The following is a 15,983-nucleotide window of genomic DNA, read 5'->3' as shown; positions in this document are numbered from 1 at the left end:
ATTTAGAAATCAAGGCCCATCAAATGTGAAATGACATTGAACAGTAATGTGCGAGGTTTCGTTTTACATAGAAACCCCTCACGTAATTAAACTGACTGCCTTTCATCCGAGATTGAGCTCTTCGACTCTGTGAAGAAGCAACAGACGTGAGCAAGCACGCGCACACACACACACACTGTGTTTCGTTTGTTAAGTGTTTAATAAAAGTTGTTTTATTAGCGTGTTATACTTCCTGTCCTTTACGGCTGTTACAATCACTATACATCCAGCACTGTTCCAAAATACCTTATCTTTCAAATATTCTGTTTAACGAACCTACCCAATATATCCGTCAGTATAAAGTCACTTCACCCGATTGTTTGAATTTCGCGCAAAGCTACTCGAGGGCTATCTGCGCTAGCCGTCCCTAATTTAGCAATGTAAGACTCGAGGGAAGGCAACTAGTCATCACCACCCACCGCCAACTCTTGGGCTACACTTTTAGCAACAAATAGTGGTATTGATCGTAACATTATAACGCCCCCTCGGCTGAAAGGGCGAGCATGTTTCGTGCGACGGCAATTCAAACCCGCGACCCTCAGATTACGAGTCGAACGCCTTAACCCACCTGGCCATGCCGGACCCCAACTGAATATTATGGCGTGTTGATGAGTTTTCTAAACTCATGCAAATTAACTAGATACAAGTTATATTGATTTTACAAAATTACAACTTTGTTGGCTAATTAAATTTCTTCATGGGAATAATTGTTAATGTTTTCTTATTTGCTGTGCATATTAATTTGTCTCGTGATTAACATGGTATTCCATAATAGTTACCAAGATCTACTATAATATTAACAGCATTAATGTTTTAAAAGTTAACCTGTCAAACGTCAGTCATCATAATATTACCATTACAATGGTTCAGGAAAAAAAAAATGATCTGATAAGGTAAAACTCCCGACAATCCGAAAATTAACATAGAGAGACGGATTCATTGAAAACCACAGTAGTTGTCATATTAAATAATGGGAAAGTTTGTTAATGAAACATTCATATGACATTCATCGATTTAGATTGCATAATGATTATGTTTATGATTTTAAAAAAACATCATGACAAAAATTTATATAAAAAAAAGTTTATTGAATGCGCACAAATACAATCACTACAGACTGAAACCACGCAAAAACTCGATTGCGGAACAATACGAATATCCTTACGATATACAAAGAAGTGCGTTATTTAGCACAACTTTTATAACTATCATTACTCGGATAACAGAAAGCTGGAGATCAAAGCTAATGGAAACATTACCTGCATATTTATTTATATTGCTTACTAAAAGCACATAAAAAGATCTCGCAGTATATTATTTTCTTTAAATCAGGGGATAAAAGTAAATTTATTTTTTCTAAATATTTATCCAAAACTGTTAAAAATTAACAAAACTCAATAACTTATAATATCGCATTAAAAATAAATAAATACTTTGCCCTAAGTGTACACCAACAAAGCGCACGGTGTCTTACATCTTTACAAAGAACTAGCAATTTACATATGATGAAATAATAACTACTTTTCATTAAAAAGAAGTCAAAATAATCAGTCTACAGAATTGTCCATAAATCAGTTACCTCAGAACTGTATACTAGTAATTTTAATTTTCATCCGTTTGAGATTAACATACGATTATACTTGAACAATACCTAAGCATGGAACACAAAGGCTGACGAAGAACCATGGTACACTGTTACTTAAAAGCAGATGAATTCCACCTAGAAGAGAACTTACTTATAGGGCGTCTAGTTTTTGGACCTCCCTAAACTTCAGTCAGTTCCTCATGGTTAGTTGGCCATTTAAAAAAACATTTTTATATGCAGTGTAAACTTCACAGAAATGTACACAAGTTCAAACCGGGTAGAACTAGATTAACATGTTGTAATATTTGCTAAACGTCAAGTCAAAAACTTTGTCACTGCGTTTCTACCACAAGTACTTGGTTTAACGTCAACGTGAACCAAGTCTGATAAAAAATGATTTTGCGACATAATGACATTTTGCGTCGTAACATTGAAACAGTTGGCTATTAGGAGAAAAACGTTGTCAGTTTTGAAAATGTCTCCAAGAACTAAATTCAATATGCACACAAATTATGGCATGTTCAGATGATATCTACAAGGAACCATCATAGCTAAAACAATGTCTCATTTTTTTGGCGCTGACATGAAAACAAAGTCAAGTGGTTTCCTCTTTACTCCGCCATATTGGGCATTAAGTGCTTACATTTTTCTTAGGTGAATACGACAAACTTGCCTTCCAATATTGCGTTATCTGATGCTGTAAATCAACTCAGCAATGTGGAAAAGAAAAGATACATATATAGAAACTGGATAGCCGTGCAGTTTCGGATCCCCATCTTTTGTCAAAGACAATTTTTACGTCACTTACAGTTCTCCCGAATCATGCATTAATATGGATTGCTGTTAACTGCTATAAGGGAATAGTTGACGCCCAATATGGTGATGTTTAACGAAACAAGAATATTTATAACATCACTTGCAAGATCTGTAGAGGAAAGATAAAAAAAAATTGTAGTTACTGCTTAAAAAACGCAGTTTTTGTTTTAGGTCAATGATCTAAATCTCAAATTTCACAATTGATGAATTATCGACATTAAGTATGGAAACTCTTTATCCCAGTGAAATAAGTCATGAAAAAGATACGCACAGTACAATCCTAGGGCGAAACAACTGAATGGACTTCACTATACATCCAACCAGCTTTGTTTACGCTTATGTACATCTATATATCGTAGCAAACTTGAGGCAAAGTTTATAAATAAAATTCATATTAATCACATTTGACATCACAGAATTTCCCAAAAAGATCATAGCAATCAGACATAGAGATGTTTACAAAAGTGTGATTTCTTTGTCTACATAACAACACTAGAACTATTTATGCATTGTGTTTTAATTAAACTTGTCAAATTATTTACAAATACGGCTATATACACTTAGGGTTAAGGTTCTGTGTGTAAGTCAACATTATATTCAAGTCAAATTCCATCAATATATTTCGTATATATATAGCTACTACTGTCGTACAGTTATACATATGGTTGGTTACCTTTTGTACGTGAAAATTGAACCTGAAGAACGACATCTTTAAATAAGTAAGTACATGCAATTTTATTACAACAAGGGTATGGTATAAATTACGGTTGTAATACTTTGGGTTCTTTTGAAAATGACTGTTTACATGAGTGACATACAACCCGTTGAATCTAGTTTCGCAACCTATTCAAGGTAGCTTATTTCCATAATAATGTGTGACCAATACAAAAAAAACAGTAAAACTATTTTAGATAATGTGAATAAAAGTGCAGTCGAGTTATCAAAAATACAAATAAAATATATTATAAATAAAATCCAATTACAAAGGAAGAAAAAGTCACTTTTATAATCTGACCTTTACACCATTATAAAAATTCTACATCTGAATATACATAAAATTTATTACTACGTTTTAACATTATACTTTACACACAACAGAATACAGTTAGTACTGGAAACCCATTCAAAATATAGACTCATACGAAGTACTCTTTTTATGTTTTATAATAGGCTACGAACATGGTTCCCAACCGATAGTGCGTAGAAACATGCAGTAAATGTATACAGTGGAACCCCTCTAAAGCAGCCACCTTCGGGACTGGGACAAACTGGCCTGGTTCCACTGTACATAATTAGGGATTATGTAAACAAAAAAGGGACTGTGATTGAATGACCGCTTTTAAGGGGTTACCGAATCTGAGGGGTGGCCACTTAGAGGGGTTACACTGTAATTTTATTAATATTACTAAATTTTGAGATTCTTTAACACAATGTACTTCATATTTATAAATCATACTGTGGTACAGGCCCGAACTTTAGGCCTAACGACAACGAGTTTTTTTACAAATACTTTGCAATTCCATGGAGTGTAAAAGGTTGAGTTACACATCAATATGAATAAACCCTTTTTATTTTGGTATAAAAGATCTAGGCTGATGGAATAAACTTTTCTTTCTTTCTTTTGTGTCAAGTCCCCAGCTGGTACAGCGGTAACTCTGCGGATTTACAATGCTAAAAAAGAGGTTCGATTACCCTCGGTGGACTCAGCAGATAGCCCGATGTGGCTTTGCTGTAAGAAAACATACACACACACTTTTGGCAAGGCATGACATTTCTCTTTTTCTCAGGCGTAACATAAGAGATGAGACTTATTTTCTAGTGGGTGTTAGCCCTCTAGTAGCTTTGCGCGAAATTTAAAAAAACAAAACAAAAACTAGTAGGTGTAATCTCAGTATAGCTACAGACAAGAAACGAACTCGGAAATGAATTGTTTCATTGTAAAAACTCTGGGGAGTCATAAAAGTAAATCTTACAATGAATACAGATCATTTCAGAGCTTCCTAGTAATATTATTGTAAAGAATTGTTTTACTTAAACACAATTTACAACAAATCTTTGGTAATATAATATTTAACTTCCTACGTTACACTGATGTCAGCGTTCACTAATATAAATAAATTGGGGGCTTGTCTCTCCTACATAAGACGAGAATGGGGTCAACTATACGTTGTGGCGTCACAACTGAAACGTCTACAGTAAGTTGGATTTTATCTCCTTAAATACTTCAGTTTCACTCATTTAAAGTATTTCAGCAAAACTATTTTAAGGTGTAATTTACGCAAACATAAAAATGGTTAAAAAACTGTACTCTAAATTAAGGTAAAAAACGTCGTACGTTGAAATTATTTCTGAGACAAACCTTTCACTGATTTTTCACTATTACTTTCGTTGATAACTCCTATATGCAGGAATCAGGCAGAGAGAAATCTCAGATGAAAGCTAATAATGAAATCAAACATTCTTGAACAACTTGAAATTATACTTAAAGTAGTCTTTTCTTTTTAGTTTTAAATATGGTATTACGAGCAGCATTGGCTAATCGAATTTCTGTGAAACAATACAATGTTTGTTTTTTCTGTCGCTAATTTTCTCCAACATTTGACAACTTGACGTCTTACTATGAAGGGTTTATGTTACAAATACAATAACTATACACACTTGAGCAACGAGAAAATCCTGCAGGTTCACTTTGCTCAATGAAGCAATGACACAATGTGTAACATAGAGACAGATTTGTTTACTTTACAAAATCCATTTGGTCTGTAATGCGAAACTTCAGCTCTTGAACATGTGACCAAGAACTCGAAAACAGATGTTATGTAACTGTGTGATCATTCTGATAACCTTATTTTTCTTTTGACCCCATATTACTCATAAAATAATAAAACAACTTCCTGGTTGGTGTTAGACTGAGAAAGCGGTTTGTTTCACCATGTAATTCAAAAGTTCACGCCAAGACGCTAATGAGAAAGGACAAAGTTTAAATACTTCTTTTTTTTCATATAACGCTACATTTTTGAAGAAAGGGAAAAAGTATCATATCTCTACATAACTGTGGGTAATATTAAGTTAGGGGACGAATATGAATAGAACCTTACTAAAACAACAGTGAATGGAACTATAAACCCATGGACACTTAGAAACATCAGGTCTCTAAACGTGGGTTCTCAGAACTTTATCTTGGTATTTGGCCATATCATCATGAATAGCTGTCAACGTTTTGTAAATGAATTTGAATGAGGGTCTGCTGCTAGGCTTTCTGGTCCAACAGTTCTTCATCAGGTTGTAGATGGATGCGGGAGTGTTGTCCTGACTTGACAAAATATTGCCTTCCTGAACGTACTTGACCACTTCCTCGTGGGTTAGACCATAATAGGGTTGTAGACCAAAGGAGAATATCTCCCACAAGACTACTCCAAAAGCCCAAACGTCTGACTCCACTGTGAATTTATTGAATAGAATGGACTCTATGGGCATCCATCGGATTGGGATAGCATCATGTTCGTTACCCTTGTAGTAGTTAGAAGTGTAAATTTTCTGAGAAAGACCAAAATCTGAGATTTTCACAACCATGTCATCACTGACAAGACAATTCCTGGTAGCTAGATCTCGGTGGACGAACTTACGGTCAGACAGATATACCATTCCTGCTGCGATTTGTTTAGCTAAGCTAACGAGGTCCAAATGACTCAGTCTGACATCACTAAACATATCACAGTTTGGAGTTCGAACAATGTAATTGCTTGGGGCACAAGATCTGAGAAATTCGTTCAAATCCCCTTTCCCCATGAATTCAAACAGCAAACACATAGGTTTACCAATTGCGCAGACTCCCAGCAACTTGACTATATTAGGATGGTCAAAATCAGCCAGTAGACACGCTTCTCGTTCAAAGTCTGTTTGAAGATCTTCTGAGGCTTCTTCCTTAAGCATTTTCACTGCAATCATGGTAAATTCTTCTCCTTTAACAAGACCCGGTGCCTTAGCTTGAAAGACCCGACCAAAAGCTCCTTGTCCAATGTCACAGATGTAAATTATGTCATTACGAGGGTATTCTAAATTTTCCAATTTGGGATTTAATTGTACGTCTGTCTTATGATAAGACATGTTAGATGGAAGTCTGTCCAGGTCAATCTCTACTTCAGCGGTAGGAGTGGCATTGTAACCTTTTTGGAACTTGTGGAGACGCCTACAACATAAGAAAATGGCAAGGATAATAGCCACACCTGTTAAACTGACAGCGCACACGATAAGAATAAAGGAAGGAGTAAAAACGGGCTCTTCTGGAGGTTCAAACGTGTCCAGGAGTTCAGTTTTGGTTTCTTCCTCAATAGTAGCATTTTCTGGGTGATAAATGAAAAAAAACAAAACAACATATATCACTTCATGAAAATTCGAACAAAATTACCACAATTTTATAAGACATTACTAAGAAATCGATAACTGTTGCCATAAGATTCGCCTATTCATGTCTCTTGAAATCACAGGTAAAATTAACAAGTTGTGAACAATCAAAGAATGGAGTAAGAAGCGAAGAACCAGGAGAAATATTGTAAGCACTCGCACAGGTTCTACAGTTACATACCACACTTAGGAATGTCGCAGTGCTGCCAACGAACCATCGGATCCATTGTATAGCACCAAGGTCTTGGTTCTTCACCACCTGCATTCCGACAAAAGTTTTCTGAGTTCAGAACTTCTGGGAAAACCAATGGAGGACGATGATGTTTATGAGGTTCCTATAAGAAACATGGGTGAAAATTAGTGTTCTGATTTAGTACCAGATTGGTTACTATTCTCACAGAAGTGGGGGTGATATGCAAAACTTCTAAACCTACTCGTCTATAACACTTCTTAACACTATATAAATTTATTATTTCTGGAGTTTGGTTGATGAGAAATTATATCGTTGACATGGGCTTCCTTTACCTGATTTTCTGGAAGTTTATTTTCTGTGGAATTTCTGGTGAAAGTACTGAGCTGCCTTTAGTCTTTGTTCAAGTGTTATTGTAAAATGGTGTGTGAGAATTCATTCTATTTTCGTTCTGTATTTAAGTGCTTGTTTCAGCCTTGTTCACAGTATCATGTTCTACTTCATCTAAGTTTCCAGTTGCAGTTCCTTAGCCCGACAGTAAGTATTTTTAGTAGTTTTTAGTGCTGTCTTAAAGTTTAAGGTAACAGCTGTAGTCATCGAATCGTCCACCAGTTTTTTTATGTATGTGTTTAAAAGTTATTTATTCCTCAACCCATTTCAGTAGTCTAACCTTATCTTTTACAATTTACTACTCGAGTTTTATGCATTTAAACCTTTCATAAATGTTCTTCACACCTTCATCAGAACATAATGAATTTTTATATTTCAATGTTATAAATAAACAGATGTCACAAAAGTCAAGCTCTGTATACATTGCACAATGACTTACTGACAAAAAATCCCTATCATGTATATGAATATATATAGATACTAGCTTCAGAATAGATATTCCCTAGCACGTGTCTCGGATTTTTGCTGACGTAACTACTTCTAGCATACGTTTCAAGCTCTAATGAAAATACCGTGACTATGCGGTCAGAAGTTGTTACAAATTAAAATGCATGTAACAAGAAATTTTGATTAAATAAATCACAAAAGCTGCAAAAGAAAATTCTTGCTCTCTGCAAAATGTGATTTTATTTCCCAGGTGAATGTGATGCGAACTGGTAGAAAATATTTCTAAGCTAAGCGTCTTAGTCTGCATAAGCACACACACACACACACACACAAGATAATTAACGACCTCTTAGACAATAAGGAACGCCCATCCTCTCAAAAGTATTCGAATTCTGTTATACCTTCTGATTGGAATTTTTTTTATTCGAACAGGGCTTTAACGGCTAAGTTTCCATTCATCCTCTACACGACCAAAAAGCTACAGATGTCTGTCTGTCTGTTCAAGGATTAGATTAAGCTGGAGCCAAAGAGGGTTTTTCACGAAATTATCTGGTATTGGAAAACTCTTTATTTTCCTCTCGATTCGTGTAGTATTCAACTTCGCGGATAAAAGAAACGAGATACTCTAGAAAACAACCATTTCAACGTTCTTTTATGAAACACTAGGTTACCAACAACATTCTACACACATTCAATACACGATATTCTAGTTAATTCTGTGCAGTTCCTTTGGGGGTTTTCGAATCGTGGAGAAAGTGCCCAAAACTTCTATTAAATCTCAAGTAAATGGTAGCTCGTGTAAACACCAGTCGACATGTTAAATCTGCCTAATTATCACTAATGGTTCGTCTACTAACATCACTTAAAACAAGCGTGTTATAAGTGCTTTTGGTCCATTGTAGATTAAAGTAACACAAATATATGATACACGAAATAACACTTCACGTTATATATTGCTGTTCTTTCAACTAAATATCAATCAGATAATTTGTCACCTATTATCAATTAATTATTAATTGTTTAAAAATTATTCAGTATTCTTTCTTGGCTGTTGTTTGTAATTAAGTACAAAACTTTGCCCATCACGAGTTTCGAAACCCGGTTTCTAGCGGTATTAGTTCTGAAACATACCACTGGGGGCACTTTCTTAGCCAAAGTGTCGATACATTACTTATATACACTTTTTAAAATTTTATCAAAAACAAACTTACCCAATGGAAATTTACAGTCCACAAATTATAAGAGGGTTAATACTACCTGATAAAAGTTAGTAATAAGTGTGACAGTACATCACAGTAGGATGATTATCTTACTTTAACACAGCCCTCTTTATTGATCCAACTATTTTTCAGTAAAGAGGTATAATAATATTTCATTTTCTTCAATTTTTTTAAGAAACGTTAGTTTTTAACCCCTAAATTATCAATTTGTTCTATATTGTTCACTATTGTTGTAATACCCTGGGATTAACTGAAATGTTGACTGAAAGTTTGTATGTGCTATTAGGTATCCTATAGCAATATAATAAACTTACATGTGGTTTGGTGCGTCAAGTGTTTAGAAAAGCTAAAGAGAGTTCATAGAGCCCATCCATACAATTCATTATGGGTAAAATCATCAGCAGACATATTATGTTTATTAAAATGTCGAAGAACAAGCGAATATAACAACAACAAAAGACATCATGTTGTAACACAGTCAGGACACTACTATATAAATACCTCTCATAGGGCAGGGGATCCCAAACCTTCTCAACACAAGACGTCCCCAAAACATTTCGCATCCTGATTCAGGCCCCCACCCACTCATTGAATCTACATATATTGGCTACATTAACAGTTCTCTGTACATGCTACAACCGTTCGAAGTATACCCCCCCCCTAATTTTAGAACCCTATCTTAAGTGATATAATAAAACCGTATAGAACGTATTACACAAATATATAAAAAGGAGTCCTATATACCTCTATTGTTGTAATAGATACAGTTATTACTCACTTGCGAATCCCATCTCTGACAAGGAATCCCTGATTTCGTGACGTTAACGGTTCCTTGATAATAGCGCCCTCTTCCAAAAATACACTCCGCTGTGAAACAAAGAACATAAAATTAATGCTGAAAATTAATTTCATTATTCACTTTGTTTTTAATAAGTAATAGTTATCAACATACAAAATTAAGAATTAAATCACTTCTCTAATTACCCGTACAGTACGTATACGTGTATTACGATCTAAGCGGTTTCCAGACGTGTAATGATTACATTACGAGTACATTATATACTGTTTGGAACTGGTACTCGTATTATCTACTGGTGTAAAAATATTTCCATAAAATATTCAGAGGGCTTCTGCAGGCGGTAAATGAGTTCGCCACGTATGACGCAGTTCTCTACTCGACAAACATAATCGCTTCGATTTGCATAATATCTGTAAATCATAAATGATGGTACTAGCAAATGCTTTATAGATGTGAGTGTATTTTGTAAATACAGTCCTCCCCCCGATGGCTTGATGGTGAGTTCGAGAGCTTAGAACGTTGAAATTCACGATGAGAATTAGATCCCTGAGATGGGCACAAAGTAGATGGACCATTATATAGTTTTGCGCTTGAACAAAAACAAACAGCAAGTACATTTTTAAAAGGCGTTTTTGATACATCGTTCGGTCCATACATAAGATTGAAAAACATCACTTCTAAGTTAACTTGTTTTTTAAATAACTGATTCAGTTTTATAAGTGAACTCATTAAATGTTTTTATTTTCTTTCTTTAACCTTTGTTAAGGAAGTTTTTTCTAGATTTTTTCCAATCAGTTCGTTTTGTTTTTGACTTAAGCAAAAAGCCACACAAAGGGGTATCAGTGCTCTAGTCACCACGGGCATCGAAACCCGGATTCTAGCAGTGCGAGTCCGCAGACATGCCACTGTGCTACTAGGGGCTTTTCCAATCATGCACCAATTTTTGGAAATTACACTCTTTTATTATCAACCTTGTATGAAGAAATAATAAACTAATTCTATGCAATATTGTTGCTATCTATATCCGTACATTGGTGAAGAAAACAAAATGGCGTTAAGTAAGACTGGGTATTTATTCGCAAACCTATACCTGGGTTCTACTCTTGATCTTTGAATTCCCAAACATACCCACAAATATCGTATGACGTTTATCTCAAAGTATGGAAAAACTAAGCCCACGTAAATTAATGACGGTTTATATGTTATAAAAGCATCTTTCTTTCATTCTTCATAACTAACTTTATAAAATGAATATCTAATACGCCCTCAAAATAATAGGTTGAGTGTAAGTGTTTTACATACAATGCAAAACGATAGCCTCTATCTACGTATAATAGATATAAACAGTCAATCCATTTCCAAGATATAAATGTTGAATGGTTCTTACTTGTGACCTCGTCTCCTTTCATCTCCGTTAGGCGTGCCCAAGAACAGAGAGGGACGGGGGAGTTCCCCTGGCTGGGGAGGGATTCACATTGCGGTAACCTGAAGTGACCCCGAGACTGGAAGTAGATGCCTCTTTCTTTGTTGTCTTCAATCTGAGCCCACTGGTTATAACAGAATAGTTCCCGAACTGCTATACAATCTTCCCTGAAGAAGAAGAAACGTTGGGAGAAGGTTACTGCTATACACGTATACGCCTATTGAAACATTACAGCTGATAAAATCTGCCATTCATTCATACAATTAAGCTAGAGCTTGTGAATATATAATAAGACATACAACTATGGAAGTCATTCAAACAGATACGCAGAGTTCTGCGAAAATACAACCCCCCCTCCTTCTGATGGCTTAGTGCAGGGGTTCCCAACCGGTGGTCGCGACCCCAGGGGGTCGCGAAGCCTTGGCAGGGGAGTCGCGTAGCCTTGTTAGAAGTAGCTTGGGATAACATTAATTTTATTTCATCAATTACATTTTTTTTTTTTTGTTTCGGTGCAAAGCAAAACGTGTGCTACGTTAGTTTAATGTCATTAGGTGATATTATGGGTGTATGTATGCGTGCCTGTGAGTGAATGTGCCTGTGTGAATGTGTCTGCAACTGTATGTATGTGTGTACTAGTGAGTAGCGAGTATGTGAGTGCACGCACATGTACGTATGCTTGTGTGTCTGTTTAGCTGTGATTAAGTGTGTGTGTGCTCGCTGTCGACACGTGAGTCACATGTCCGTTGCTGATTGGTGGATGACGAATCGCGCGACTGGCCACGCTCCCTTCCCTCCCAATACTTACCCCATCATTACTCTACCTGCACCCCCCACAAGTAGTCAGTGTAAGATCTATAGTTGCCAAAGCGTTCATTATTCAACATTTTTATTTTATTTTAACAAGAAGATAAGTAAGCAGTAGAGGTGAATTGTGTCCATGGCTAAACGGCGCAGATACTCAGAATGCTACCTCAACATTGGCTTCACCACTGTGCTCGCCAAAGACGGCATCGAGAAACCACAGTGTGTTTTGTGCCATGATGTCCTGAGTGCAGAGTCAATGAAACCATCAAAACTCAAACGTCATCTCGAGACGAAATATCCAGAACACGCAAAGAAGGGTTTGGATTTCTTCAAACGGCATGAACAATGTCTTAAAAGCCAAAGAATCGATAGAAGTGGGTCGTTTCAGCAGCAGAGTGCAGTCGTAGTGGAAGCTTCATATGATATTGTATTCGAAATTGCTAAACAAAAAAAGCCTCACACGATTGGAGAAACACTTCTTAAACCCTGCATGATGAAAGCAGTAAATCTTATTCTTGGAGAAGCCAGTGCAAAGAAGATGCAGCAAGTATCCCTGTCAAATAATACTATACAGAGGCGCATTTCTAAAATGTCTATGGATGTGAAGGAACAGGTTTTGACTGAAATCAAGGGTTCCCCTTTGATCTCCTTTCAGCTCGACGAGGCAACATGTAAGTTCATGTTCTCAGTTGCTTGTCTTCGTGAGATACATTAATTCAGGTGACATCAAAGACGAATTCTTATTCTGCAGTGCACTTGAAACCACAACAAAAGCTGATGATGTCATGGAAAAAGTTTCAACTTTTTTTCAAGACGAAGATCTTCAATGGGAAAACGTGTGTGGGGGTTTGTACGGATGAGGCACCGGCTATGCTGGGATCGAAATCAGGATTCCAGTTGAGAGTGAAGAAGCTAGCACCTCAAGCAAAGGGTATCCACTGTATGATTCATCGATATGCTCTCGCCAGTAAGACTCTCCCTGCCTCTCTGCAGGAAGTGCTTGAATCTGTAATCAAAATTGTAAATTATGTGAAGACTCAGGCACTCAACACTCGCCTATTCAAAGAACTATGCAAAGACATGAATGCTGACCACGAAGTCCTTCTCTTCTACACAGCAGTACGTTGGTTGTCGAAAGGAAACGTTATTAATCGTGTCTTTGAAATGAAAGATGAAATAAAGCTATTCTTGGAGACTCAAGAAAGGAAAGATCTTGTAGCTCACTTCAAAGATGAAGCATGGAATAGAAGGGTTGCGTACCTAGCCGACATTTTTGACCAGCTGAACTAGCTCAATTTGAAGCTTCAAGGAAGGGAAACACATGTTCTCCTTTTTCAAGATAGTCTTCGGGTCTTTGTTTCTAAACTGCAGAACTGGCGTCGGAAACCAATCTTGGAAACATCGCTATGTTTGAAAAACTTTGTGGAGTGACGGATGCGTCTCAGATCCAACTGGATCAGTTCCTCAAAGATGAAAAAAAACTTCAGTCTCTAGAAAAGGAAGTCGAGCGTTACTTCCCTGAGCTATCACAGGAACAGGAGGCCCTGGTAAGGAACCCATTTTGTACTGAACTTGATGTATCCAGCATCCCAGATGATATCCAAGATGAATTTCTGGATCTAAGGAACGACTCTTCAGCTCGTGATCTCTTCAAGGTGAAATCCGTGACTCAGTTCTGGTGCGCTATGTATCAGTCATACTCCAAAGTCAGCATGATAGCTTTACGTGTCCTTGTTCCATTTGCTTCTACCTACTTGTGTGAGGCAGGATTTTCCATTCTTGTCAATATAAAAACAAAGAATAGGAACAGATTGGATGTTGGAGATGACATGAGACTGGCTCTAACAAACGCTCTGCCACGAATTTCAAAGCTTGCTGCTGAAATGCAACATCAGGCATCTCACTAGCTGGGTTGGTAGCTGTTCAAACCTATGTTAATGTTATTTTAAGAAATATATGTTCTTTTTGTGAATTCAGGTTGGACCAATGTGATTTAATTTGCTAATAAATAATTACAGAATTTTTAAATATTCTTTTTAGATGTTTCTTTCCCTCTCCTTCACAGAAAATAAAAGAAAAATTAAGCTGCTGATAGTAAGCCCTAAGTAGGGGGTCACATGGGTTTCAAACTTTTAGGTAAGGGGTCGCGAGTGCCAAAAGGTTGGGAACCCCTGGCTTAGTGGTTAGCTCAAAAGCTTAGAATGTTGAATTTCCGGATTAGAATTATATCCCCACGATGGGCAGAACGCAGATAGTCCATTGTGTAGTTTTGCGCTGGACCAAAAACAAACAATACATAACACTCACTTCATTGGTTGTCAAATACTGCATAAATATTAAACACCTCATTGGTTGTTACGTACTGTTTACGTATTAAGCACTACACAACACACACTTTGTTCACCATCAGATAACAGAACTAAACTATATTATGAAACGTATGCAAATTGTTACATATTACAATTTATCTCGGACGAACCTCCGATTTATTATGTTATGTATCACGATTTCAAATAACCGGAAATTTGAATCTGAATTTAAAAGTTAATTAAAAGTCTATATGTATTAAAATAATATTTGCTAACAAGATTGATACACACAATTTTCTTTCTTGACACAAATATATTTTAATACACAAACAAGTATACGATTTATAATAACAATTGATACACATGATGGTTTACATACAAGTTTTACAAACAATACTGAGTCTTATATCTGGTCTGAAACTGAATATTTTATCACGGAGAGAGAACTAATTCTATGTTGATACACATGTACATTTCTGTTCAAGGCTTGAAGCACCCAAGTTCTTCATCGACGACAGTATCTAATGTTCTCGTGTAAATATTAAGATCCGAAGTTAATTATCTGAATTTAAACGGTTCGTAATGTTTGAAATAACGTTCCTGATCATATATCTATAATTTTCCGATTAATAAGCGTTTGTTACAATCATAGCTTCCAAGGCTTATTTATAGTACACTGACTTTGCGACCAAACAATATTTTAAAACTGTCCCTTTGCGCGTCGATTTATAACCATTAGGGGATATTCTCGAAAGTTGATTTGGCCCAACAATATTCGAAGATACGGCTAATGCTTTTGTAAAACATGTATTGTTGATTCTTACTCTCGAAAATCTTCTACACATTTAGAGGACAGGTGGGATTTGCGCAATGCACGTTTAACATTATAAGTTAGATGCGTGAAACTGAAAGAAACGTAGATGTTAAAATAAATGTATAACAGTAAATCTGTTACAAGATATATCCTCAGTATGCAGTAAACAATGGAATGTTTAATACGTAATGCTCAATATATAATAACTAATGAAATGTGTGTTATATAGTAAACAGTTCATAACTATGAATAAAATACTTAAGTAGTATCAGTTATACAATAATCATAATACAATGGTTGTGTAAACCGTAATACTTACACAGACATAAACTACATTACTAAAAGCACTAACAGTAAGTGGTAAGTCTTCGGATTTACAATGCTAAACTCAGGGATTCGATTTCCATCGGTATACATAGCAGATAGCCCTATGTGGCTTCGCTATAAGAAAACACACACTTAAAGTACTACAGATGTACTTTGAGAAGCAGATGTCAAGTTTCACCGCCAAGACTCCATATTGATAAAAAGTAACTCCTTTTTGGCGATAACCACAGTATAGGCTTTGTTTGTTTTGTTTTTGAAATTCGCGCAAAGCTACACGGGGACTATCTGCGCTAGCCGTCCTTAATTTAGCAGTGTAAGACTAGAGAAAAGGCGGATAGTCATCACCACCCACCGCCAACTCTTGGGCTACTCTTTTTACCAACAAATAGTGGGATTGATCGCCACATTATAACGCC

At 36.2% G+C, this 15,983-nt stretch overlaps 1 protein-coding gene across 2 annotated transcripts in view; it reads right to left on the bottom strand.

Annotated features, from left to right (window-relative positions):
- Positions 1–1,106: 1,106 nt before the first annotated feature.
- The window catches only part of LOC143223357 (tyrosine-protein kinase transmembrane receptor Ror2-like), an 87,344-nt gene continuing 72,467 nt past the window's right edge, over positions 1,107–15,983 (bottom strand). Inside the window, exons 6-10 of one of the 2 annotated variants that reach the window (XR_013012873.1) lie at positions 11,278–11,480; positions 9,870–9,958; positions 7,026–7,179; positions 4,800–6,783; positions 1,107–2,549 (exon numbers count right to left, since the gene is read on the bottom strand). Coding sequence is in view for 1 of the 2 variants with exons in the window: in XM_076451243.1 (XP_076307358.1) it covers positions 5,594–6,783; positions 7,026–7,179; positions 9,870–9,958; positions 11,278–11,480 (1,636 nt within the window). In the remaining variant the exon portion in view is untranslated. Of the gene's footprint in view, positions 6,784–7,025; positions 7,180–9,869; positions 9,959–11,277; positions 11,481–15,983 lie in introns of both variants that reach the window. The other variant, XM_076451243.1, reaches the window with a different exon arrangement.

This window comes from Tachypleus tridentatus, chromosome 8 (genome assembly GCF_004210375.1).
Source record: "Tachypleus tridentatus isolate NWPU-2018 chromosome 8, ASM421037v1, whole genome shotgun sequence".
Lineage (NCBI taxonomy): Eukaryota > Metazoa > Arthropoda > Merostomata > Xiphosura > Limulidae > Tachypleus > Tachypleus tridentatus.
The sequence above is the reverse complement of the archived record's forward strand: the minus strand, read 5'-3'. Positions and strand labels throughout refer to the sequence as shown.